The sequence below is a fragment of the Clarias gariepinus genome, chromosome 2 (genome assembly GCF_024256425.1).
Source record: "Clarias gariepinus isolate MV-2021 ecotype Netherlands chromosome 2, CGAR_prim_01v2, whole genome shotgun sequence".
In the NCBI taxonomy this organism is placed as follows: domain Eukaryota; kingdom Metazoa; phylum Chordata; class Actinopteri; order Siluriformes; family Clariidae; genus Clarias; species Clarias gariepinus.
Window position 1 is genome coordinate 40,090,506 of NC_071101.1, and position 27,827 is coordinate 40,118,332.

Genomic DNA, 27,827 nt, shown 5'->3' on the forward strand with positions numbered 1-27,827 from the left:
AAAACCAAATCTGATCTCATTTACAGCTTCAATTCACTTTGGCACAAATGCTACAAGTCTCTCAAACTGTCCTGGACAACGAGATTCCCTAATGTTTTGATCCAAACTGTAGGGAGTGCTCAATTGAAACCTCACTCCCAAATATATTGTGTTTAATGTTGAAATCTGCTGACAGTGAAGGAAAAAACAGCATTCAAATCAGGATTGAAATGTTTCATAAGATTTTCTTATTGGAGTTTGTGTTGGATGAATCCACCAAACTCCTTCCTACCCAAGACAACGAGTTCTGTTGTGGTGACTGGACTCGTCCGTATTAAGTGTATACAGTCGTAACTGTGACAAAACATAAAGTTAATTGAATACCAAGTAATTTAATAATAATAATAATAATAATAATAATAATCCACATTTGGACAGACATATGACGCAGTACAGTCATTAACGAATGAGGAGAATTGAGATCCAGTGTGAAACATTTACAAGAAAATAAACAGAAGTGCCCGTCGTCAAATACTATCAATTTTACTCGCTTTATTATATTATATTTATTGCAGACCAGCAAAGAATAGAAAAGAGCACTCGTGAGCCTCCGTTTCAAATCTGTAGGAACTAAGGCAGATGTGCACTCTTTCATCTCAAATAAGTTTTAATATTAAAAATGAGGTCCATTTACATGTGGTAACATTGTATAAAGCTCTGACAGGCACTGACTAGCAAACGTGTTATGCCATTAGAGAAGCGGAAAGGGGGGAAAAAAAAAACCAGATGTTTTTTGATACTTGGGCTACGAACAACAATGATTTTTCTGTGGTGGAAAAAGCATAGAGTGGAAGTACGGACAGAACGGGACATTAAACAGTAACTGTTCAAAAGCTTGTGTAGAGGTCAGGGCTTGTTTGTACCCTTCATGGAGTCGATAGATGAATGAACACTTAACTCGGTGCAAAGAGTGAGAGACGAGAGGTTGGATTCACAAGTCGGCAAAAAAAACAAAAATAATAATAATAACGAACAAAAATAAGAACTGTTCAGCTTATATATACACGTTTTCTTTAATACAAATGAAGTCTTCTTGCTCTTTTGTTAACAGAGGAAACAAAACTAAACAACCCGAAAACGGAAACAGTTGTTGTCACGGCGGAGTCTTCCAGCAGCGTACGATCGTGAAGAGGCGCCGACTAACCGTCGGTGCCCTGAGTTAAGGATGAAGGGTGTGGAGGAGGGGTGTGGGTGTGTGTGTGGGGGGGGGGTATTTGTCAGAAGAGCTATATAGCAGCATGAGTCTGGGGTTCATGAGCTGATCGGTGGAATGAGGTCGGCTGACTCTAAGGCGTCCCCGATGTCCAGGTCCTCGCAGACCTCGCCGATGTCCAGGTCCTGCCCAGAGTTCCCCCGGTCTAACTGTTGTCGGGACTGGATCTTCAGGATGAGCTCCTTGATCTCCTCACGTTTAGTCTTCATCCGCTGCTGGGGGAACCAGTCCAGTAAGTTCATGGGGAGATGGAAGCTTGGCACGGGGTTCTTTGTAAAAGAAAGTGAAAACATGTTAGAAAATGTTAGATCTCACACATTTCCTGTTCTAAAATGGTTTATTTACAGTAAGCAGAGCTCTGTTGTGCCTGGGAGCAATATTTTAAAAATAACAAACGCGCTCAAACTCAAGACAAGTGTCCTGCTGACCTTGGAAAGAGCCGGAAAATTGTTTAATTCTTTATTGTTTCTGACCGCGATCTTAAATCTGATTGGAGTTATTTACACGGTAATGTCACTGTGAACATGTGAATATAGTATTGTTATCGAAAGCAGATCTGACGGCTTTTGGCGTGTAATTAGAAAAGTGTTGCTGTGTGTTTTTTTTTCACTTCAGTCACGATGCTCTAATCAGAACAATCAAAATGATTAAGGCCCCTCCCCTTCATTTGCATGTCATGTGTCCATTAGGAATAAGAATCGCCAGTTACCTCTTGATGCGATGACACGACACCTACAGTAGGCACCAATTCGACGAATATTGCGATTTTGTATAACAATTTACTTTAAATATGCCAATTCAATTAAAAAAAAATCCAGATTTTGTTACAATTTTAAGACTTTTAACCTAAAAAAAAAAACCTTGAATGTTTTATACTTTCTATATTATCTTTTAGCCCACTCCTCATAACACTTTTCTCACTTAAATTAAAATTAAACATCAAAATTTTACTGAGCAGCAGAAATCCCTGTCATTCGAAGCCTCCACAATTTTTTCCCTAATTTAGTCGTGTCCAATTCTTCACCGTCACTAGGGGGCTCCCACATTAAAACTACTAATACCACTCAGTCGGGAGGGCCGAAGACTATCACGTGTTTCCTCCGAACCACGTGACGCCAGCCGACCACCATCTTCTCGAATTGCTCGCTCACACAACGTTGGGGAGGTGCAACACACTCGAAGGACAGCGCTATCCGCTCCTTCCGCTTGTGCGAGCTCACAGACGCTGTAGAGCCGTGATTAATGTGGACCTCCGGCTGCGAGAGGTTACAGCATCACCCGGGAATCGAACTTGCAATCTCCGGATGATAGGGCGAGCACTTTACCACTGCGCCACTCGGAGCGTAATTAGTATTTTAACAAACCTAGAAAATTATTCACATCAATCTTCATCTTAGCATAGAGATTATATCAAATAGTATAACTAACTAATCAACTCGCAAAATGCTTAAATTAAAGAATTTAATGCTGATCTGTCACACAGTCACATGACACATACAGGGACTCTGCATTTTTATCTGTACCTCAAAGAAGCTCTCGACATATTGCAGCACGTAGACGCCACAGTCGCTGAAGTTGTCCTGCTGTGGCACACGTGGACTCGAGCCCCTCATTACGTCCTTCCCAAAGCTCCTCTGAGAGCCCTTCCTTACTTCCCACTCTATCTCCAGATACCTGGCCAAACACACACACAAGAAAACAAAAAAAAAAAAAAAAAGGAGTGAACTCACATTCTTATAATCCATTCCTTCATAATGAATGGCAAGAACATTTTTTTATATAACACATATTAGGGGCATTACTCTCGCAGTGTCTTCACCACTGTAGATCTGGCAGGGCCTCGCAACGAGTCCATGATGAGGATACAAGGTCTGAGAGAAAAAGAGAAAGGAGCAAATCACATTGATAAACAGTTCATCAGCATAACAAGCTGAACCTTTTTCAGTCAGGTCCAAAAGACAGACATAAATCTGTTTTCATTCTGCATTTAACACAGTGTTTTACCACTGCTGCTAATACAAGGAAGGGTCAAAATCATCCACAGTCTAAGGTCTTCCCAATCACTGCTGTGCAGGTGTGAACGTGTTACATACGTTTATTTTTAACTGCACTGCGAGCAAAAAGGATGTTTGACTTGAGATTTGCACAGAAAAAGAGTGCAAAGTGCAGCAATTAGTTATTTTTTCCCCTGGAAAATTCATCAACATCAACGCTTATAGTTTTCTGGAATTCTCAAGATCCAGTATTGGAGCATTATCAGAAAAAAGGTTGAACAATCAGCAGTGCTCGTTACAGTGAGACGCTAATTGAAGAGCTAAAACTAAACTTCAGATTAAACATATCCAAGGGTATTGTCATCTCGCATGACGATGCACGTCCGCACACTTCTGCACACACTGTCGACACTCTGCAAAAGTCCTAATCTCGCTCCATCAGACTTTCTGACCTGTTTGGTCTCCTGAAAGCAGCCGTACGTGGACAAATATTTAATTCTGATAAAGAAATGAAGTCAGAGATTCATTCTTGGCTCACAGCTTTTCAAGGTGATCTCTTGATTCTTAGCCAGGCTAATGTACAACAGTGCATGGAGGAGACCTACTCAAACTGCAGTTACGTTGCTCCCTAGTGGCAATAAAATGCTTTGCACAAGTAAAAAAAAAAAAAAGGCCTTTTTATAGAACTTGCCTAGCATGTATCTGCTTGCAGCTGTGTAACTGTGATAAAGATTTTAAGTCAGATGCTGCATTTACTTTGCTTCTATTTTTTTTTATTTCAGTGTATTATCTACACTAATAAAACCAGCAGTGAGAACGATGCAGCCTTATTAATCCTAGTAAGGCTCATCTATTTTTACATCACCGCGCTTCCCTCGGGATATTTCCGTGATGTCGTGGTTCCTGTGTGTTTGTTCGTACTCACTGTTTACAGATGGTGGGTTTGGATGCCCACTCCATGCTCTCTGACGTGGCAGTTTCGTCCGCCAGCGCTCCGTCCTCGCTGCACTCGTCCTAAAAGAAGAATCACGATACATACAGTGAGACATGGAGACCGAAGATGTTGTCTGATCTGCAAACTAACAGCTCATAAGACTACTGATAAACTCAGTTGCGTTCCGTTCAGCCTGAAGGTTCTTGTGTAGTATACTTCACAGGGTGTTTAAAACATGTTAAGTGTGATTCAAAACAATGTTCGGGTCAAAGGGAACTGCGAACGGTGAAGGGAATGAGTGAACAAGTCTTCACATCACCGGAAAAGAGAATGTAAAATTTCATTGGGTCTCGCTGGAGCATGGGGGAGAAACAGCTTGCAAAAAAGATCTATATATCTACCATCATTATCATCAAGGACGACATCATACTTATAGGACACAATAATTAAAATTTTAAACAGGTGTGCTCCGATCAGGATTTTTGGGGCCAATTGGGGTGATGCTGTTTTCCTCTCACAGCCAGAGGCACAGAGAGAGCTGATTGGCCGAGCTCTTTCAGGGGGGAGGGATGAGAGGTACTTGCGCTCCCACATTAATCACGGCTCTACAGCCAATCAGGGGCGTCTGTGAGCTCGCGCACGCGGAAGGAACGGCTAGCGCTTTCCTCTGAGTGTGTTACTCCGCCCCTAACGGTGTGTGAGCGAGCAGTTCGAAAAAAAGCGGTCGGCTCGCGTCACATGGTTCGGAGGAAACACGGGATAGCTTTCGCCCTCCCGACTGAGTGGTAGTAGTAGCCTTAATGTGGGAGCCTCCTAGTTACGGGGAGGAATTGGCTACACGACTAGATTGGGGAGAAAATCGGGGAAAAAGAATTGGACAGGACTAAATTTATAAAAAAAATTTAAAAAAAAAGGCTATAGGCAAAATTTTGTTTCTTACTGTCCTTACAGTAGGGTTGCTATCTTTAAAACGTCTCTGTTACCGACGGCTTAGTACGTCACGCGCGAGTTGCTCAACTCTCACGCTTTCTTTTAGCGCTAGCCAACTTTGAAAACTGCTCATGTTCCTTTACGTGACTAACCTTCAAGTGTCTGATGAGGTTCGTGGTGTTAAAATGCTTTGGGTGCTTTCCGCCTCGTGAAATTGGCCTGTTACACACGATACACATAATGTATTGTCTTTTTCACACAACACGTAGAATTGCAAGACCGGTAAAGCCATTTTAGCCGCGCTCAAAAAATTCAGTTTTGCGTCATCTGATCAGCTTTTCTTTATCGACCATTATAGAGACTGCCAATCAAACTTCCCAAAGCAATTATCGGCCGTTTATGATCGGCGACCGATCAATCAGAGCATCCCTAATTTTAATTTAATAAAGAAATCCGTAGCCAATCCAAATAGACTAGTAATCTGTAAAAAAAATAAATAAATAAATAAAAATAATAATAATTTAATCTCTGTACATCTTTAATCAAGTATACTTATATAAATATTTAATACTAAATGAGAAATTTCCACAGCAGCAACGGCAGGTATCCGAGGTGCTTATGTTACCATGGTAACGCACTTCGCAGGATGTTCCAAATGGTGGAGTTTTATCATGGGAAGTTCCCTTCGCCAACATTCTCTTCATACTTAGCATGGTGTAGGGACCACCCTGTGAAGTACACCTCGGCATGGAACGCAGTTCATGTCCTAAAAACTATCCGGAGGGGGGGAATTTTCGCGCGAGGCGTGCTGTGTGTTGTGGGACAAAAACACTTACATGAGAAGAGCTTTGGTCATCAGAGAAGGTGCCAGGATCTTCACTGCTATAGCACACACTGATTCTTTGCAAGCCATCTTAAAAAAAACAACAACAAACAAAAAGAAACCATTATTATGTCCGAGTCAACCCGTTTTATCGTGAGGTTCAGAATTCTCATGTTCGAGCAACACTCACCCGTGTAATTGGACTGAACCTGCCCATTGATCCTTTGGCCGTGAGCACAGCTGTGATCTGCCGCTCGGTGCGGACACACGGGCATGCTGGAGTGGCATGCGTCCTGTCCCTCCTGTCCTTCCGTAATGACCTCGTCTGGATTAAAGGAGAGCGGCTCCGTGTGAGGCGAGGGCTCCTCGATGCCTCCTTCACTCAGGATGGAGCTCCCAAACTCGGACGGGGACGAAGCCGGGTTCTGGGACTGCGTCAGGGGCTGATAATGAGGATTGGGCTCGAGGCAGGGTCCCTCTAGACCTGGAAAGCAGATCACTGCAAGATACCAGTGTGCTCTGCATCGGAGGAAGAAAAATAAAAAAAAATACAAATTTACCCTGAAAATACTAATAACGTGTGAACGCTGCGAAAAACACAACACCTTGAATATAAATCGTAAGATAAGATCACTTATACTATGATTTTCTATAATATCAGCTCTGACTAAAGTCATATATCTGATTATATATCTCTCTGATTTTAATGCCCTTGTTTCCATAGTAACAGCTGCTTCAAAGGGACTTTAGTGGACACTGCATTATCTAAATATAGAAACGAATGGATTACTGCGTCTAATCTTTGATATGTGCTTTGTAGATGTTAAACACATCAAACAATTATTAATTACAACCTGGATTCCTGGAAATTTTGGGATGTTTTTTATTTTACTTAAATGCAATAAAAGACTTTCAAATCACGTGAGCCAATATTTTATTCACAATATAAAAAAGAACGGAACATGAATGTTTAAATCATTTCTAATCTGATTGCAAGTTAAAAAGTTGCCATTAAGGCAAACAGGGCTGAAAAAGCAAGAAATTAAAAAAAAAAAAAATCAGCTGGGAGAACATAAAGAGAAGTAAAGATGGACAGAGGCTCTCCAATCTGTGAGTGTGTAAGAAGATACTTTAAATGGAGTAAACATCGTTCCTCAACATCAAATTGCAAAGGCTTGGCAAATCTCATCATCTACCGTGCATTACATCGTCAAAAGATTCAGAGAACCTGGAGAAATCCCTGTGTGTAAGGGACAAGGATAAAGACCTTTGGATGACGACATTGCATCACTCATCGGTTGTCACTGACACAATTGGTCTCACTGACATTACTAAATGGGCTCAGGAATACTTCCAGAAACCACTGACTGTAAACAATATTCCTTATATCCCATGACATGTGCAGTTGCCAACCAAAGCTCCATAATGCAAAAAGGTAGCCATGTGTGAACATGGTACAGAAGCGCCGTTGTGTCCTGTGGGCCAAGTCTCATTACGATGGACTGTTTCAAAGTGGAAAAGTGTCCCATGGTCAGACGAGTCCAAATTTGACATTCATGTTGGAAATCACGGACGCTGTGTCCTCCGCAAAAAAGGGGAGGGAGACCTTCTAGCGTTCAATCAGCGTTCAGTTTTAAAAGCCAGCATCTCTGATGGAATTTGGTGCATAAGTGCATACGGTATGAGCAGCTTGCATGTTTTGTAAAGCACTAATGCTGAAAGGTACATAAAAGGTTTTAGACGACATTTATTTTAGAGAAAGCCTCATGTTTTTAGCAGAAAAATGCAAAATCACATACTGCAGCCATTACAACAGAATGGCTTTTAGTAGTAGAAGAGTCCAGGTGCTGAATTAGCGAGTCTGCAGTCCAGATGTTTCACCTATAGAGAACATTTGGTGCATCATTAAATGAAAAATGATCTTCGATAAGTGCGACGATGATCTCTTGAGCAGCTGGAAACTGATATCAGGCAAGAATGGGACCAAGTTCCAACATGAAAACTCCAGAAACTCATAACCTCAACACCTAGACGTCTACAAACGGTTTCGAAAAGAGGAGATGTTACACCATGGGAAACATGCCCCCGTACCAACTATTTTGAAACCTGTAGCAGGCATTAAATTTGAAATGAGCTCATTTTGTTTCCAGAATTCGAGTTGTGATGTGTCAGTGTGTGTAAGTACTAATGAACTATCAAGTGTAATGCTGCGTACAAAATAAAATACAAAATAAAACATTATGTGAAGATAAGATGACATTTTCCTGACAGGCTGCATCACTCAACACATCATTCCCTGTGCGATTCGAGTTATAAAGACGATGGCTTACGACTCATTGATGGGAACGAAAATGAAGTCCTTCTGAAAAAGGTCCACGTGTCGCGTCCACGTTTTTACCCGATTGTGCTTCCTCTTCTGTATTCTAGAAACGGTGACAAAACAAAAGATCAGATCAGAAATACATGACTTTAAATTGAGCCAAAATGATTTTAAATGCCATCACGCCATCATTTTTAAAGCACAAGAGTAACATCAGCATTGTGCAGACCTACTATAGTCATATACGTCTGAGAGAGAACCTACGGTAGGTTAGTAGTGTCTGCTGCGTTTCTCCTTTCTCTCTGGTTAAGTCTCTTGTAAAAGAAAGAGCTGAAAACGTGACTTCTGCTCGCATCCTCCTTTTTTAACTTCTCCATAAAGAGATATCTGGGAGAAAAAAAACAAAAACAAAAACAAAGCCACAATCATCATGTATATGTATAATCATCACGACTCATATACTCATATATATGCATTTATCTTAACAGAGATCCTGACAGATTTTTAGTAGAGCAACTACAAACCCATTCCCTTACATAAAAATACAGCAGTGTTGACTTAAACATAGAGTTTACTTGGACGGGCCATCCCAGTACAGTAGATCGACAGCCAACCAATTATATTTGCAGACTTTTAAAACAAATAAATCGTTTCCTTCATAATTGTTTAACTAGTAGTGGACAGTTTGCGTCTTAGTACAGAATAAACAGGTACAATTAGCGGTAGCATGAGAGCAAACTGTACAAAAGACACGGAATACAGCAGATCTCAACTGCCGTTGAAACTATCACACGTTTTACTTAGTGTACGGGCTCTTATTAATAAAATAAATAAATAAAAAACACAAGAGGATTAACCCTTAAAATGCCTACAGTACAGACTCGTGTGGCAACAAAAAAAAATTGTATAATTATATTTTATATACACATATACACACATTATATATTATATATAGTGGGTACGGAAAGTATTCAGACCCACTTAAATTTTTCACTGTTATATTGCAGCCATTTGCTAAAATCATAAGTTCTTTTTTTCCCCCTCATTAATACACACAGCACCCCATATTGACAGAAAAACACTGAATTGTTGACATTTTTGCAGATTTTTAAAAAAAGAAAAACTGAAATATTTTATGGTCCTAAGTATTCAGACCTTTTGCTCAGTATTTATTAGGAGCACCCTTTTGATCTAATACAGCCCAGTCTTTTTAGGAAAGATGCAACAAGTTTTTCACACCTGGATTTGGGGATCCTCTGCCATTCCTCTTTGCAAATCCTCTCCAGTTCTGTCAGGTTGGATGGTGGACTCTGGTGGACAGCCATTTTTAGGTCTCTCCAGAGATGCTTAATTGGGTTTAAGTCAGAGCTCTGGCTGGGCCAATCAAGAACAGTCACAGAGTTGTTGTAAAGCCACTCCTTCGTTATTTTAGCTGTGTGCTTAGGGTCGTTGTCTTGCTGGAAGGTAAACCTTCGGCCCAGTCTGAGGTCCTGAGCCCTCTGGAGAAGGTTTTCGTCCAGGATATCCCTGTACTTGGCCGCATTTATCTTTCCCTTGATTGCAACCAGTCGTCCTGTCCCTGCAGCTGAAAAACACCCGCACAGCATGATGCTGCCACCACCATGCTTTACTGTTGGGACTGTATTGGAGAGCTGATGAGCATTTCCAGGTTTTCTCCAAACATGCCGCTTAGAATTATCGCCAAAAAGTTCTATCTTGGTCTCATCAGACCATAGGATCTTATTTCTCACCATCTGGGAGTTCTTCAGCTGTTTTTTAATGCGTCTTGCACTGAGGAGAGGCTTCCGTAGGGCCACTCTGCCTTAAAGTCCCGACTGGTGAAGGGCTGCAGTGATGTTTAACTTTGTACAACTTTCTCCCATCTCCTGACTGCATCTCTGTACCTCAGCCACAGTGATCTTTGGGTTTTTCTTTACCTCCCTCACTGAGGCTCTTCTCCCTCGTTAGCTCAGTTTGGCCGGACGGCCAGCTCTAGGAAGGGTTCTGGTCGTCCCAAACGTCTTCCATTTAAGGATTATGGAGGCCGCTGTGCTCTTAGGACCTTAAGTGCAGCAGAAATATTTTCGTAACCTTGGCCAGATCTGTGCCTTGCCACAATTCTGTCTCTGAGCTCTTCAGGCAGTTCCTTAGACCTCATGATTCTCATTTGCTCCCACATGCATTGTGAGCTGTAAGGTCTTATATAGACAGGTGTGTGGCTTTTCAGTTTTTCTTTTTTAAATAAATCTGCAAAAATTTCAACAATTCTGTGTTTTTTTTGTTTGTTAAAATGTGTGTATACAGAATGTAAAGGAAACCCGTAATGTATAGTACTGTTGTGTCTCCCCCTGTGCTAAAATGTAAAACACCTATGTTACTCCTCTATATGTACTGTAACTCATGCAAGCACATTTTCTTTGGTACAAGTACTGTAGGGTAAATACAATAATAATAATAATAATAATAATAATAATTCACTGTCCCAAGACGCATTTTTTCCTCTACGGTTGCTTTGTGTTCTTTCTACAGTACTTAAAAATGTATACAGTGTTTAATTTGATATGGAAATTTAGCAACATTTACATTAGTATTTATGTTTAGAAAATAAGCAAATTATATCATTCTTAACTGTTCAACATTTTAAAACAGTAAAATGTATGAAAAATGGTATACTGCGGCGAAAAAAAAAAAGGATAACCACAACCATTTTTTATAAATTTTTTATAAATTAAAAAATTTAATTTTAAATAAAAAAAAAAAAAAGGTTCTTAAACCAAAAAAATTTATAAAATAACTAAATAAATAATAATAATCAGCAAATGACTGAGGCTGCAAACTCTGAAACTCAAGTTTTGAAGACTCTGAAGACTATTTTATATATAAGGAATATAAAATTTCTGACCAACTGTAAATCTGTTCCCGTCATTGTCCTGTCCATATAATCCATTTGTCCCCCCAATTTCTTAAAAGCTTAAAGTAAAACTGTAAGATTATGGTTTATAAATTTTATTACACTCACTTTAAATAAAAGTCAATGATGACGTCGTTGAGAAACTCGCCTTCGTTTAGACAGTGAAGGTCTTCATTGGTCACAGAGATTCCTCCTTTAGCCGGAGGAGGGGGGTACACGATCAACCTAGTAGAGAAAACAGGTACGCATCAATCAATCACACGCCCGAGTTCGACAGTGTCTAAGTTTTAACATGACCTCACATTTGGACTGGCAGATCTACACCTCATGCCTTTTTTTTTTTTTTTAAACCACCTCTTCTTTTATAAAGAAAGCAAACACAAATTCTTCTCCTTCTAAAGTTGAGTAAACGTTTGATCTCACTTGATAATGGGGCCGGTGAACGTGGGCTGCAGCTCTGCCATGTCCTCATCGTCGAAGATCCCGTGGAGGTGTGTGGAAAACCGGGTCTGGACCGGTGCCTCTGTCGACGTGGCTGAAGTAGCTGTAACTGTGCTTGTTGTTGCCGAGGTCGCTGTTGCCGTGGTGACGGAGACGTTTCCTGTTGTCGTAGTTGGTGCTGATGTCGTAGAGGGCGAATGTAATTTGCTTTTCTGAACCTTTGCCTGAGGGACGGTTACAAAACAACGTCTTACAAAACGGCGCTGCGGCCAATTGACTGGTGTTCCAAGAAATAAGCTGGTGTTTAGCTAATGATATACACCGAAAATAAAACACAAATACTGTATAAAAGCTTTTACATTTATAGGATCGCACCTTTTCCTTCTCTTTTGACGCTTTGTTATACTGAACCAGTCTAACGTTGGCCTCGTCGAATGTCAGCCTGGCAGGAAAGTTCGTGAGCTTGTTGTTTCGTCCGATCTCGACCAGGATGTCTTCTAAAATAATCTGCTCTTGCATCGAGGGGCCGTTCTCGAAAATCAGCACTATGTACTTCTCGTCCATGTCTGAAGAAAAAATAAACAAATTAATATCGTCCACATTGCAACTCATCCAAGAACATTCCAAAAACAATTAAACCGTTAATAAGATGAGATAATTATGGATTATTGTTGGGATTATCATAATTATTATTATTATTATGATACAGGTTGCTATAGAGCTCCTTCCACCTTTTAAAACGTCACAAATGAGATGCTCACTTTCACCGTTGCAGTCGTACCACAGGCCGCCGCTCTCCTGGGACATCTGGAGCTGCGTGCGCAGGCGCTGGCACTCGCTTTCGCTGGTCTGGACAAAGAGCACGGGCAGCTTCCGGACGCAGCACCATTCACAGCTCGTCAGCTCCGACGACCTGAGGCGCACGTCCTCCATCACGTCGATCTCCTGACCTGGACGCAATGGTTGAAGCGCCGACTTATCAGAGCTGGACCGTGGCATGTTATCTGCAGACTTACCTCCTATTTGGATGGATTTAAACGCCCCATACCTGGACCCGTACTGACTATGCGAGATGCAATTTTGATCCTACTTATAGGAGTAGGAGCTATTTATCAAGATCCTTACAATAACAATTCCTGTTGTTTTTTTTTTCCCACCAAAATTTAGGAGATGTCCTAACTGGTTAGAAGTAGTGAGGAAATGGCATTCAGGGCAGAGACGTGCGCAGATAGAAGGTGTTTTAGAAACATGGAGTGACACAGAGCCCATAAAATAGACTCATGAACATCATGTGCGGTATTCACGTAAACATCCTGTGCGGTGTGTACTAGTTCATTAATGAACATGTTGCATGGTGTCTCCATGTGTCGGAAATAATGAATTAAACTCTCTTAAGCTCTTGTAGCGCCGCAGATCATGCACGGAGCGCAAGCTGTATCCAAAAAAAATAAAATAACCACGTTTATACAGTTTATATATTTATATTAAACTATTTAAATTGTTTGTTTCCCAACACTTCATTAACATTCCGTATCCGTGTTTCACATTTCCGCTGGGGTGCGTGCGGCAAACTGACAGGTGGCACTGATGCTTTTACAAACATTTACTGTTTATCTATAGAAGGTAAGAGTAGGGCACCTTAATTATTTCTGTATTTTACTAACTCCTCCGCTAACAAAACGCTCTCATCCACTCTCCAGTTTTACTTTCTTTTTCCAAATTATTGTAAAATCAGATTATGAAAGTGCTAGACAGCTCTATTATTATAGGGGCTTTAAACAGCTGTGATTGGAGCAGTCTGATCAGGATGACGTCATGCAGTTGATTCACGCATATATACGTTGTTTTTGTCTGCGTGCATGAAAAGCTTTTACACAACTCCCGCTGAATCACCATTTCGCTGAGTAGGATGCTTCATAAATAACTTATGTCAGACTCTGAACAAGCAAGAATATTTTCATTTCTAAATGAACTCCCTAGGAGACACTCAGTTAATCCGGGCCCCTGGACTGTGTACAGAACCGAACTCCCCCGCCTTAGACAGTATTAGAATACACACACCTGATTACATTTGAAAATTATGTAACACGTGACTTACCTTCTGTCTCGAGCTGGATGTACTCTACTGTGAACTGAAAAGTAAAAAAAAAAAAAAGACAGGGGGAAAAGTATAAGACAATAATGCTGCTGCCTTTTCAGATTTACAAGATGCACACGTGCTGGACTTGAACTAAAAAAACATTATATATATATTCTTTATATTATTATTGGTGGTAGTAGTAGTACTAGTATAAAGTTTTGCGGCATAAATATGCTATACATATGTTATTTGTTAACTCACTGGGCGTTATCACGTGCAACGACACGTGCCTTCAGACGTATTTTGCTGGGCAAGCAAAATGAAGCAAGTGAAAAGAGAAGCCTGCTATTTTATTAACCGAAAAAAACGTAGTAGCCAATGTCTGAAAAAATTAGCTAATGCCTGATCGTTAAAGCTTCAAAGGTATTTCAGCGTTTTTCATTTTGTAATCTTAATTTGTTATTTAAGTAAAAAATATTTAGTGCTGGCCTATTTATTTTATTCTTTTTATTTATATTACTTTGTTTTTCTCTGTTGTCGGAAACGCGTCAGGGGCATGAAAATTTGACGATGTGTGAATCCAGATTTTGTTCTTGATATGTTCTGTGGGCTGTTGTTCGCACATGTTAAATTAAAAAGTGAAAAAAAAAAGATTTGTTTGCATATTTAATCAGACACTCCTCAGTTATATTTTCATTCAATTCTAATTTTATATTTTAATCTGATCAGTTAACGATTAATGTTCGGATAACGAACGGTGGTTGTCGGTTGGGAAAATTAATCGAAACAGCGCATCACCTTTTCCACATTTTATGTCATGTCACAGCCTTATTCTAAAATTGATTAAAAAAAAATATCTTCTCAGAATTCTACAAACAACCCATAGTGACAACATGAAAGAATTTTACGAAAGATTTTTTGCAAATTTATTTAAAAAATAATAATAATTGAGAAAGCACATGTACAAAAGTATTCACACACCTGTCTATATAAGGTCCCACAGTTGACAGTTCATGTCAGAGCACAAACCAAGCATAAAGTCAAAAGAATTGTCTGTAGACCTCCGAGACAGGATTGTCTTGAGGCACGAATCTGGGGAAGGTTACAAAAAAAAAATTCTGCTGCTTCAAAGGTCCCAATAAGCACAGTGGCCTCCAGGCCAATATCATTCCTACAGTGAAGCATGGTGGTGGAAGCATCATGCTGTGGGGATGTTTTTCAGCAACAGGAACTGGGAGACTAGTCAGGATAAAGGGAAAGATGACTGCAATAATGTACAAAGACATCCTGGATGAAAACTCGCTCCAGACCGCTCTTGACCTCAGACTGGGGCGACGGTTTATCTTTTAGCAGGACAACGACTCTAAGCACACAGCCAAGATATTAAAGGAGTGGCTTCAGAACAACTCTGTGAATGTCCTTGAGTGGCCCAGCCAGAGCCCAGACTTAAAATTTTATTAGAGATCATAAAATGGCTGAGCATCGACGCTTCCCTTTAAACCTGATGGAGTTTGAGAGGTGCTGCAAAAAGGAATGGACGAAACTGGCAAAGGGTAGGTGTGCCAAGCTTGTGGCATCATAATCAAAAGGACTTGAGGCTGTAATTGCTGCCAAAGGGGCATCGACAAAGTATTGAGCAAAGGCTGTGAATACTTATGTACATGTGATTTCTTAGTTTTTTTATTTTTAATAAATTTGCTAAAATCTCATGTAAACTTTTTCATGTTATCATTATGGGGTGTTGTGTGTAGAATTCTGAGTGAAAAAAAAGAATTTAATCCATTTTAGAATAAGGCTTTAACATAACAAAATGTGAAAATAGTGATGCGCTGTGAATACTTTCCGGATGCACTGTATGGTCTACATAAACCTCATATGACTCACATATTGGAAATTAAACACGTAGTAATTATAAATGTTAAGGCTTAATTTCTGTAATTTGTAGCTTTGTAGATGAACAATTGACTGTCAAACATTTTCACAAATAAAATAAATAAATGAAGTAACCGGTCTTACAACGACAGGTTTGGTGACCATCCTGCGCAGAGTTCCTATCCGTACGCTCCTGCACGGCAGAATAATGCTCTCCAACTTGGCCGTCTGTGCCATTTTCCGCTTCTTAGAAGGAGAAGGGTCTTCGCACAAGGAGTTTCGAAACTGCTGAGATGTTAAACAAGAAAAACAACAAGATTTCTTTTTTTTTTTTTTTTTTTACACTCAAGATCTTTTCCTCTAGTGTTTATTCTGCAATCAATTAGACAATGACTTAATTAGCTCGACGATGAAAGACTAAAACTATCCGGTCGAGTGAACAGAAGAAGAGGACAGCGCTTACTGGTTCTTTTAAGCGGTTCCTTCTGGGCACCATGCTCTTGTGGTCCACATCGGAGAAAAATTCACAAGCGTGCTCTTCATGTTCGGCGACTTCCTTGACAGCTGCCTCGACTCTGCCGCTGGAGGGGGCGGGGGAGGAGTGGGCGGAGTCGGCCGGCCTCGGCGAGACGCTGTCCAGACGGTTCACGCTGCCCGTGCTGGAACTGTCAGCCTCGTCATCTTCATCGCTGGACAGTACAACTGCGGATAAATAAATTTATGGTACTATTGTTGATTAACTATTTAACGGACAATCCTCGTCATCAGCACCGATGTCTATTACGCGGCACTCACTGGGGTCATTGAGTTCGTTCTGCTTTCCCGGGGGCTGCCTCTTCGCCACGGCCAGCTTGGCGCCGTTGTGCCCGAGAAGCAGACCCCCGCGGGTAGTGCGTGCCGGCGGGTTCATGGCCGTTTCGGTGCGAGCGGAGACGGAGCGCCCTCCAGATGTCACGCCGTAGAAGCTCTTGCTGAGCTGAGTGGCGTTGGTGGAGGGAAGGGAGCGTACAGGCACTCGGGTGGGTGAGGAGGGGACAGCAGACGAAAGAGCCACTTCGGCGTGCAGCGGGCTGCCGCAGCTTTCGCACTTGGCGTGGTCTTCGCTCTGCTGGCCGCACTTTCCACACACGGTGAAGTACTCGTCCGGCTGCAACGACTGAGAGAGAGAGAGAGAGAGAGAGAGAGAGGGAGGGAGGAAGACTTCAGACAGGACTCTTCCTCTCAAAAGAGACATTTCTCTGTTGCACACGTTTGCTACCGAACTGTTTCAAGCCTCCCTCACCTCTGCGCTGTCAAACATCGGCCGCCTCTTCGCCTGGACGCACCTCTTTATGTTCAGGGTGTCCGAGTCTGACGGACAGAGAGCATGAAAAGACAGAACTATGAGCTATGAGCTACATTTCTAGAAATTAGGTCACTTTCAAACTCAATGGTCATTTCTGATTTTTTACATTTCTTTCTACACTGTAAAACAATGCTAAAAGCATCCAAAATACACAATAATCTCCTTTGAACTGTTGATATTGAGATGTTTCTGCTACTTAGTCTCTGTAAATCCTTCATATCGGCTGTAATCTGAGGCGCTGTTTGTTAATTGGTGATTTCTGAAGCTGGTGACTCTAAATGAACTTCTGCTCTGCAGCAGAGGAAAATTTTGGTCTCGCTTTAATGGCAAGGTCTTCATGAGAGACAGTCTCATCATGGTGATGGGTTTGGAAATGCACTCGACACAATACTGTTCTTGCAGGAACTGTTTAAGAACAGCTGACCTTCATGTCTTAAAATAACAAGTATGTATGTTGTTACATAATTCCATATTTCATAGTTTTGAAATCCCCCAGTATTGTTGTAGGATGTAGAAAATAAATCACTAAATAAAAAGAAAGAAATTTACAAGTTATCCCACAATTTCAAACGGTAGTGTACAGTACACCTACCTACTATCTCACCACCTCAAACACACTGGACGCTAATAATAACGATAACATTCAACTTAAGTTTATTGAAAAGAAAATTCAATAAAGGAAAAGAGAAAAAGAAAAAAAAGAAAAAAAAGCAGCATTTAGGTTAACTCTTTACGTAGCACTCTTTCGTCCTACATATCATAAGAATAAAGAATAAACACTATGCTTTACTTAATGTCATTTTAATACCTGGCAAATGGGATTAAATATTTGAATTCGTAAATAAAAAAATTTGCGCAGCACATAAGATTCGGTGAAACTTCACGCACGTAACGCGCTAAAAATCATGAAAAAGACAAGGCTGGAGACAAACATCCTGTGATTCAGTGCTTTATGAGGTTATCCGGCTGCCCGCGTCTAGACCATTTGTTGCATTCTATTCTGCCATCGCCAAGGGAACGGGCCGCATCTTTTTATTTATTAATTTGTTTTATAAACGGTCTATGTCAGTTTTCTTTTTCTAGCTTCACATCTTGTCTCATTCCTTTTTTTCCCCCCTCTCCTCATGGGAGACACAGATTAATCATAGGCGGGCGATTCACTCTGGTGTTCGCTGACACACACCACCACATTTGGCTGGTGCACACACACACACACATTGCCACAGGCTGTAGTGTCTTAAACAGCGCACAGCCATGAAACACTCTGTTCCTTTATCCTTTCAGCTCGGTCATGGACAAGCACTTTTTTTAAATAATTTTTTCTCCTACATGCACAAGCCAACCATTCTCATCAAAAGGGACCTCAATCACCTGAAGGCAAAGCGAGCAACGCAGGAAAAAGTAGTGGCGTACGTCTTATAACAATATACACAGTAGCTGGCAGTTATTTCTGAATAAGGCTGTAATTTTGATAAGAATTACTGAGACTGTCAAGCGCCTGGCTCGAACACAACGTGTCGTCCTTGGGCGCTGACCGAGCGCCGCGCTTCGGCTGCCAGAAAACCAGAGTAAAATGCAAACGTTCCGTCCGTCTGAAAGGGTGAATCGAAGAGCGACGGAGACGAGGCAGGATTCAATGCAGCATTCAATCTGCGGCAGACTTTGCTCCGGTGACATAATCCGGCGTCCTGGTTTATACGCAAATCTGATATGACTTGGCAACTTGCCAATGAACTTTGTTTTGCATATGCCATTTTATATTTGAAAGAGTCGAGCACCTGTAGGAAAACCTGATACTTTATCAACAAGAAATATAGCCATAAATTATGTGTTTTTTCAGGGTGCATTTTTTTTTTTTTTTTTTTTTTTACAGAACTGAATACGCCCTCTCCATCTCTGATTGATTATTCTTAAGCTATATTAAAGCGAAAAACAAACAAATACATACATACAAGAGAGCACTAAAGCTTACCTGAGATCTCTGGGCAGGTGAGGATGATTTTGTCTAGCTCTGGCCTTTGGGTGGTGAAGTCAGATCTGCTACAAGTACAAATAAGTAAAAAACATTAGATCAGATCAAGATAAAAAAAAAAAAAGTTTAAATGTAGATCGATTGCACTGACATGACATGAGTGCAGTGTATCTGATTTCAGGACAGAAGCTCAGTTACATGCACCCGAGCATATCTGCAAGAAGTGAGTCGAAAGCTCTGTACAGCATGCAAACTATTCTGATCTAGCATGTCAGTGATGTCACGAAAGTGGCCGGTTAAAGAGCGTGCGATAAACAGCGCGTCCTAAACGTCTGCTGAATTACTAGCGCTCGGGGGGGGGGGGGGGGGGGGGGGTGGGGGGAGCCTTACCTTTCTTTCAAGTCGAGGCTGCTTTAAAATGGAGACACAAACATTGTTTACGTTAACACAAAGTATGGTTTAAAAGTAAAAGGACAGAGACGGGACCCCACAGTACTGTTACCTTTGTACTGGCTTTCTAACAGGAGAGGGGAGATGGGTGTGTTGAAACAGCCTTCCTTGTACGAGCACTCCTGGAGATGGTGCCTGACTCATAATTAAATAATTGGTTCTGTTGGGAAGAGGGGTAATGGCCATCGGGTGCGGGGCTTCACTGGGAACGGAACGAGACAGAGACAGAGAGAGAGAGACATCAGCGTTGAGTTGCGCCAGATAAAAGTAATTCTCACAACATGTGATTCCTATCCTACGACCAGGACAACGCTCGAAACCATAATAAAACATCAACAAAGGATTATGTTTAAGAATTATACTTGATTCACAGGTAGTCCCCGAACTACGAAGATTCGTAGACGCAGCTCAAGTGTATTGTACAAAAAAAAAAAAAAAAATAGACACTGCAGTGCACTAAAAACCAATATTTACAATTATGTACAATATTTTTAGTGAGAAATTGAATGTATAAAATGTCTAAACTCCAGTATATTCTATGTGTGCAATGCGGAATCAAAACACCAAACCTGTGTGTTTTTTTTTTAATGCTTTACATTTTATATATATACACATGTTTCAAAGGTGTACAAGACTCATTTCGTTAGACATACAAACGAATCTGACCTACGAATGTACTTCCGGAATGAAACTTGTTCATAAGTCGGGAACTTACTGTATAAGTATTTACTAAAATTCACATTAACTTATTCTTGGAATATTCTTATGTTATATCTTAAACAGTACGTATACAATTTGCTAAATGTGAAATATGCATCATCAAACACATTGGCTGATTTCATCCTAGGAATTACCACAAAACACTGGAACGCAGCGCACTTTCTACTACACGACCAGTAATAAAAAAAAATAATCTTGTTAACTAAATAACTAGTCGCATTTTCTGTAATTTACGGGCTTCTTCCTCAAACTACATAATATTAACTAATTCCCAACCATCAGCCAGACGTCATCAGCCTTGACGTCTTCTGTAAATTTTAAACACTTTCACACCTTCATTCACCCGAAATTTAATCAATCAATCCATCAGTTTGACTTGAACGATCATTCATTTGTAAACATAATCACTTGGCCTCGGAGTCTTCTGAAACTGCTACACTTGTGTCCTGACAAACTGCTTAAACAGCACGAACACTCTACTGATACCTGGGTTTGCCCGTTCCCAATCTGTTCAGGGGTTTGAAATGGTTTGGCCGCCGTTCGTACGTCTTCATCGGCTCCATGAGGTCAAAGTGCCTCAGAGGGGGCGTCTGCTAAGACAGGAAGCAGAAAGACCATCAGCAGCGTGGAAGAATGATACAATACTTAATGCACATAATACAACTATTTTTTTGTTTTTTTCAAGATTTTCTCCCTAAATTAGTCGTGTCCAATTTCTCCCAGTCACTAGGGGGCTCCCACATTAAGGCTACTCCTACCACAGGGCCGAAGACAATCACGTTTCCTCCGAACCACGTGATGCCAGCCGACCGCATCTTTTCGAACTGCTCGCTCGCGCACCGTTGAGGACAGCGCTATCCGCTCCTTTCGCTTGCGTGAGCTCACAGACGCCCCTGATTGGCTGTAGAGCCGTGATTAATGTGGGAGCACCAAGTACCTCTCATCCCTCCCCTCTGAGAGAGCTCGGCCAATCTCTCTAGACCTCTGGCTGCGAGAGGTTACAGGATTTTTTTTTTTTTTTTTTAAGTAGCTCTTCGTTTGTTTGTATTAGGGTTTACTGCCATGTTATCTTCACACGCTATTTCATGGCAGATACATATTAAACATTCCGCCAATATAATATTAAGTTATAGATATAATGTAAGATATTTAAAAGGTAGTAAAATAATTTAAAAAAAGGGTAAGTAAGTAAATAAATATCACATTATGACATGGCCTTGGCCAGAAGAACAAGATTTTCATACAAGGTTCTTTAAAAGCACTTTTGGCAGATTCTCTGGTTTCATCTTGCAGAATAAGTTCTTTCAAGTTTGTCCTGGTAGAAATTTAGTAGCTCCTAAGGCCACTATAAGGAAAGTAGGACAATACTGAATTAATAAGATTTCATTAAGGGTTTTAATCATTATTATGGGTTAATTCTTCTTATCGGAATTTGATAAAAACATCTATTATCAGGAAAATGAAGATAAATCTGGAGTCAGTAAAAGTGACGTAAGTGATAGCAGTCAGGACAGCTGAAGAGAGAAAGAAAAAGCACGAGATATAATGTACATGTGAATACCTTCACCCCTTCAGGGGAAAGTTCCTGCCGCCCGCCCGCCTGATCCATGGTCACCAAGGAAGAACTGCAGAGCAAACACAGGCAGACGTGGGTGAAATACACCACAGACAAAAACAACAGCATGAAGAAACACTGGCTCATATCTAACTGGATCATGACGATCTGCTGAAGGTCAGAGCGTGGGGGAGCCAAGCGGCCGAGTTGGGACTGCTCGTTAACTGGCGTCAGCATCGCGCGCTGGCGATGTAAAGAATTAGCACCGTGTGAATCTCAAGGTCACATGCTTATTTATTGAGTACTAATCCCTAATAGATTTCCGATTACAATTAGATTAAATTTTACTTTTACACCCCAAAGGATCTAGTGAATATTTTTTCTAAGCTACAGTGATTTGAGACACTGATGAGGTTTTAAAGAGAACCTGAACTTGTGACTAAACGATACAATTCAAAACAAGATGTTTTGGCTCTAATGTGCCATCTAGTGGAAGTTGCATGTAATTATCCGGAATACAACAAGTCCTTGACTTACGAACATTCGAATATACGTGAAAAAATTGCGGAAGTAGCTCATGTGTACTGTACAAAAAAATAAGCCTCCGCAGTGCACCAGATACCAATATTTACAATTATATACAATATTTTCAATTTGTAAACGCATGTATAAAATGTCCGGTAAATTGTATGTGTGCGTGTCCAGGAGAAATGAGTCGGGCCTCACCGGATTCAATGAATCAGTCCAAGAGCCAATAATAGAAAATAGCCCTTTAAACGAGGGCTAAATCCTGCTGTATTACCAGGATTCCCCCTCGCAATTTAGTGGTGCAGACTCGCAAGAGTGTAAAGCATTTGTGTAAGACTCACTTTGTCGAACTTACGAATGTGATCACGGAACAGAACTCGTTTGGTAAGTCGGGAACTTACTGTATACATAAATGAGTGGGGGCACAACGGTATGCAAGATTTATAGTTTGGTACCTCTGTACAGTGAAGTGAGGGGGGAAAAACATGCACTTTCTTTTCAACAATAATGTAATCCATAAGGAATGCATTAAGCAAAAAAATAGTCACTATAGCAAACAATGCTTCTTAGCTTTAAATGAATTATACTGTATATTGACTGTCATGTTTACATTGTACATACTTTACAGATGGTTAAAAAAAAAAAACTATTACAAGAAAATGTTGTTTTGCATCATTTAGACCACAAATAAACCCATTGTTCCATACTGCCAGGTCATATTGACTCTAAACACCTTGTGCGCAAGTTCTTAAAACAGAGTCAAGACTCAGCATTCAGGATGTTTGTTTTTTCTTTCTTTACATGATTTAAAAATCACTGGCTCATGATTTCTTTATTTTGTTGCCGACATCGGAGTACGATCCCGACTCGGGACCTGAAACGTAGAAAGTTCGGAAATATAACGCTCCATGCCTGTAATAAGCAGCTGAGCTTTTTTGGCTTTAAAATGGTGTACTAAAGATTCCAAATGACGTCTCTCTGATGACCAAAGACAAAACCAACACGTCGACGCCATGGTGAAACCTGTCCCGACGCCGCTGTCGCTTCTTTCTCACACTTTGTGTGTGCGTTCATTGAACGAACCTCCAGCAGCCCTGAACGCTAAAACAAGCGGTATTGAGGTGCTTACTCGCTCCTTCTCTCCTCCTCACGGTCAGGCGAGAGACAAAAACTCCAGCCCTGCTTGTACCCTCCATCTCTGCTGGCTTCTGATCTATCAAGAGCTTAAACATATACAGAAAAGATGAATATCATAGCGGGGCAAAAAAATTTAAATAAAAAACAAAGGGCACAGATTTGCAGCACAGTGGTGAAAGCCAACATACACACACACTGAGGTGAGCGCTATGTGTCAAAGCGCATGATATTCAGGCGGAAAGGAAAGCGAGCGCAGATGGTGTCTCAGCTTGATTCGTTAATCAAATGCATCATCTTCTATTACGCAAATCTATAAAATCTTTTAAAGGAGGTGAACCGGTGCCAGGTTGATCTCATTCTCCTTTACATGTTTTACACAACAAATATATCTTAATTGTTGATGTAGTCACAGTTGATGTAGTAACAGTTCAAGGTGAACCTGTAACTCGTAGAAAATCATGCAGGATGATGAGCTTCAAAGTTTACTTAACATGACAACAAGGAGAAAAAAAAACCTTGATTTTTACAATTAACAAAACAACTTAAAAAACTGCTTTATTTGTATTTGTGCACATCACTCTACTTTTCTTAGAACAGCATGTTTAATCAGATTATTAGAAATGGAGGAGGGAAAAAAAAGCTTCTGGGATGCATCATAATATAATCTTAAAAATCATGATTTTTGTAATGATTTATACAATTTCCCTTTGTGATTAATAATTTACTCTATGATTTGGTTTTAGTTACAGTTAAATTAATTAAATTACAATTAATTTTAATACAGTACGTTTGCCTTTTAGGTGGTGAAATGTTGCAGTTCCTCTGTAATCCTACAGGCAGATGTGCTGAAAACCTAAAATAAAAATACTGACTCGAGATATGTGCAATACAAATCTAATCAGCACTGAAGTACCGTGATAATATTGTTTCGGCCAATCCCTAGTGATTTACGACCCTAATGATTTTTTCCCCTCCAGTTGATCTCAAACAGTTAAAGAAAAATTCATCAATTCTCATCTAATGCATTTGCTTGGTCAGATATGGCGGGTACATTCTTTTGGTTTGCTAGCTGCCCGCTCTCTGGGAATTTTTTTTTTTTTAATCCAAATGTGTGTTTATACACAGCCCTGGTTCTGTAACCAGGAAACAACAATATTAGAGGATAATACTATGTATATTAATAATATCTAATTAATACTAGATAGATAGCAAGCCTGGATGTTAGCTATCTGTTAATTTTTGTGGTGGAGCCTGTGAAGAAGCACCGAAGAGATGGGGAGCTTTGTTTGGTTATCGAGTTCAACCCTCAACAATCGTTCTCCGGTATTGCTGCCTCCACAATTGACCAGATTAGTTAGACTTCTGAATGACTTCAAAGAGAACAGTTACTGACACGCTATAATATCTTGCATTACATCATCGTATACCCACAATGGAGTATTATACAGACTGACGTGTGTCCTTGAAATGGGTATGTATAATAATATAGAGGCTCAAAGTCATAACGTAATTTCTTTGTCAATGAAGATGTAAAACCAATTGACATTTACAGAAAACTTCAATGAGCATGAGAATCTTAGCCGCAGCTAAATATGTAAATGGTGCAAACATTTTTGGAAGAAGGCCGTAAGTCCGTGGCTTGAAGCCCGCAGCGGTCATTGCCATGAACATTCAGCAGTCCTAACCTCACTCCAAGCCATTTGTACATGTTTAGGCAACTAAAGGAGCGTCTGGGAGGCCAATGTTTTAGACGAGAAGCAGGCGGTTCAATCATGGTTCTGGTGTACTAAGAAAGCTGGGAATTGTATAAAGAAATAAAGGGAGTTTTTGTTAAAGATAGTTTTAAAAAATTCAGTTATGAATCCTAATTGTTTCATGTGCCGATTCATGTAGTACCACTTTAACCCCAAAATCTAAACTTTTTAAATGATGCACTACATTAGTAAGAGCCATACATCAGTCGATCAGTAGGTGATCAGAATTGGCTGGTTTTCAGCTTTATCAGGCTTGACCAGCTTATGATCAACCGTGACCATAAATGTTACATAACATTCTGTGCTGAGTGCACGAGCTTCTGTGTGGTGCGACAGAAACGCAATTTTATGGCATTACATTATCAAAAGTTGTGCGCATTAAAAAAAACACTTTAAATTCTACGAGTGAATTAGTCTCAAACACACGCTTACATCAGTCTCAAAAACCGCGACCGTTAATCAGTATCAAAACACATGTTAGATGCTGAGCACGTCTGCATTAGAAGCAAGCGCTTGGACCTGCTTAACATTTCTTTATAATCCCACAGACGTCACCATTTTATCGCCTCGAAAGTCTTGAGCACATGTTGGGGTGGAAAAATCTCACCGTTTCTTTATAATCCTACAGGGCCGTACACTCTAAACTAACACACTGGCATCTACTACCTGTGTGGTAGAAGTTACTTGTTTACTATGTTCGTGTGGAAATAATAATTATGGTGAATGACAGATACATGGACTCAGTAAAATGTTAAACTCCTTTACTTGAAGTTTGAAGTTATTTGAAAATTTTATGAGCTACATTTAATCAATCATGTTCAATTCAATTATAAAGCAGTTGAATAAAGCTGACGTACAGCATAAAATGTTTGAGTTCTGACGACTTTGAAGGTTTAATGGCTTCAAATTTTAACAAAATCAGGGGAAAAAATGTATACTGAATTCAGATATTTATAAAATCGTGATACTTATAGAAGTGCAATATTAATCCAATTACCAACAGCTTCACGATAATGTCAATATCCCATTTCGATATGACTGATGTAATCTGATTTTCCAGGGCAAGATTCTACTTTGCCCACATTTAGTCATTTATTGGAGACAAGATCATTTCTGACCAGATTATTATTATTATTAGTAGTAGTAGTAGTATTATGAGTGATGGATCATGCTCAATAAGTCCCATGCATTTTAACATATATTTTTAAAACATTTATTACATGAAACGTCTCATCAGGACACACAGATAAATGCCACATCCAAGTCCTGTTGCTTCGGCTTGGCTTAAATATCATGATGTATGTGCAATTCTCAGAAAAACACAAAATTCAACAATTAAAGAGAAAAAAAAATCCCCAAACATTATCAGTGTGCACATCAGCTAGCAAAAGGAGAAATAAGAAAAAGCCATCAGAAACAGTGATTACTGGCAGAACAGTGACAGAACAACATCATGTTAATAATGCATGCTTAAAGAAAGTTCCTGAAAAGAAAATATATAGGTTTATTTATATTATTTATTGCTATTTTATATTAGATTAGACCAGCTTGTGTGTTGCAGACAAAGCTGTACTTAGTTAGCCAACCATCCAAAGTCAGTTAGGGTAATTATCCCTTAATTAAGCACATAATATTAAAACAACCATCAATGTATGCCACATGCATTTAGTTAAGTTAAAGCTAGTTTAAAAATATACAATAAAAATCTATTTATTGCTTAGACATGACGCTTTCACGTCCCTGGTTAGGCCTGCTGATTAGGAGCTAGCTTTAGCTTTTAATATCCAGCAACCTAGCTAAGCGACCTGATGAGGAGTTTTATTGTTTTTGTTTGTTTTTTTATTTGATAAACGAGCATGTCATGCATGAGAATTACTTTATTTCAGGTTAATTCTTGCACGTTTGTTCATTTTAGCATGGAACTAAAAAAATAAACAGTGCTGGATTAAATTGAATTGAAGCTAACTGTCATAGCTTGTTATGTTTTAAAAAGAAAAATGTATAAAATTAACACATATTAAAGAACAATAAAAGACAATAAACTAGACTTCACCTTGGGAAAAGTGGTGCATCCGGAGTGTGTCGGGTTTAACCTGAGTTATTGCTGTTTTGCAGCTGTATTGAGTGAATGAGCAGGAAAGCTAACAATCAATGGCAAACTAGCCGAGCTAGCATACAGTACATGTTAGCATCGCGCTAAGGCTAATGCTAGCTCCACGCACAGCCAGCCTCGGAGACAAAACAGCCCGACTTCGGACTGCATTAAAAATGCACATACGTTTCCCCTCGAGCACACCAACAAACTTCGTGCGGGTTATCAGACGCGGCTGGTGCCGTAATTAGCTGTAATATCTACTGACCTTCGATAAAAACGCTCTTCTTGTGGGCCATGTTGTTTATTCCATGTTGTTGCCGAGTGAGGCTGTTTGTCTCTCTCTAAGCCACGGCGATATTGCTGAGGGAGAGCTGACCAAGCGCCGAGCAGCGACACGCCGTCAATAAGTCACATTTCACCAAAAAATTACTCAGCATTTCAGTCACGATATGAACAAAAATGTCCTAATGACCATATTTTACCACTTTTTGGTCAGTTTCTTACTATACACTTTAATAAACAATAAAAAATTCTGGTTCATACTAGTTCCAGGAGTCCTAATCCACATATAAATGCACAACACATAAATACACAACACATTAATATATACACAGTATGACTTAGAATTTAATAGTTTTTATTTATTTATTTTCTTCAGTTTATACAGACTGTATTGGCCAAAAGTGTGTGCACTGATATGATATGATATGATAT

At 40.0% G+C, this 27,827-nt stretch overlaps 1 protein-coding gene across 10 annotated transcripts; it reads right to left on the reverse strand.

Moving 5' to 3' along the window:
• Window positions 1–1,232: 1,232 nt before the first annotated feature.
• Window positions 1,233–27,530, reverse strand: senp6a (SUMO specific peptidase 6a). 10 transcript variants are annotated; one of them, XM_053489943.1, is made up of 24 exons: window positions 27,379–27,529; window positions 23,257–23,350; window positions 21,606–21,669; window positions 20,531–20,634; window positions 19,377–19,526; window positions 19,265–19,285; window positions 18,875–18,942; window positions 16,840–16,907; window positions 16,353–16,713; window positions 16,021–16,259; window positions 15,702–15,845; window positions 13,704–13,737; window positions 12,367–12,555; window positions 11,981–12,171; window positions 11,588–11,829; window positions 11,273–11,389; window positions 8,518–8,640; window positions 8,264–8,356; window positions 6,124–6,452; window positions 5,947–6,023; window positions 4,172–4,260; window positions 3,055–3,123; window positions 2,776–2,926; window positions 1,233–1,521 (listed from the first exon to the last, which is right to left on the reverse strand). In XM_053489943.1, exons 1-24 carry the CDS (start codon window positions 27,407–27,409, stop codon window positions 1,291–1,293), a joined length of 3,279 nt encoding a protein of 1,092 aa, XP_053345918.1. In that variant the 5' UTR covers window positions 27,410–27,529; the 3' UTR covers window positions 1,233–1,290. The 10 variants fall into 10 exon arrangements, with proteins under 10 accessions (XP_053345918.1, XP_053345926.1, XP_053345910.1 ...); XM_053489951.1 differs by having other exon boundaries at window positions 18,875–18,939; window positions 19,265–19,282; window positions 20,531–20,637; XM_053489935.1 differs by having other exon boundaries at window positions 19,265–19,282; window positions 20,531–20,637.
• Between the last annotated feature and the right edge of the window lie 297 nt (window positions 27,531–27,827).

What these genes read in the sequence shown, in the direction of transcription:
- senp6a (XM_053489925.1), bottom strand. Translation starts at nt 27,409, where the DNA reads ATGGCCCACAAGAAGAGCGTTTTTATCGAAG. An exon ending in GGAACCGCTTAAAAGAACCA is followed by an intron (nt 15,846 to 16,020) that starts GTAAGCGCTGTC and finishes TTAACATCTCAG; the next exon opens with CAGTTTCGAAACTCCTTGTG. An exon ending in ATCATTGACTTTTATTTAAA is followed by an intron (nt 8,641 to 11,272) that starts GTGAGTGTAATA and finishes TTTTTCTCCCAG; the next exon opens with ATATCTCTTTATGGAGAAGT.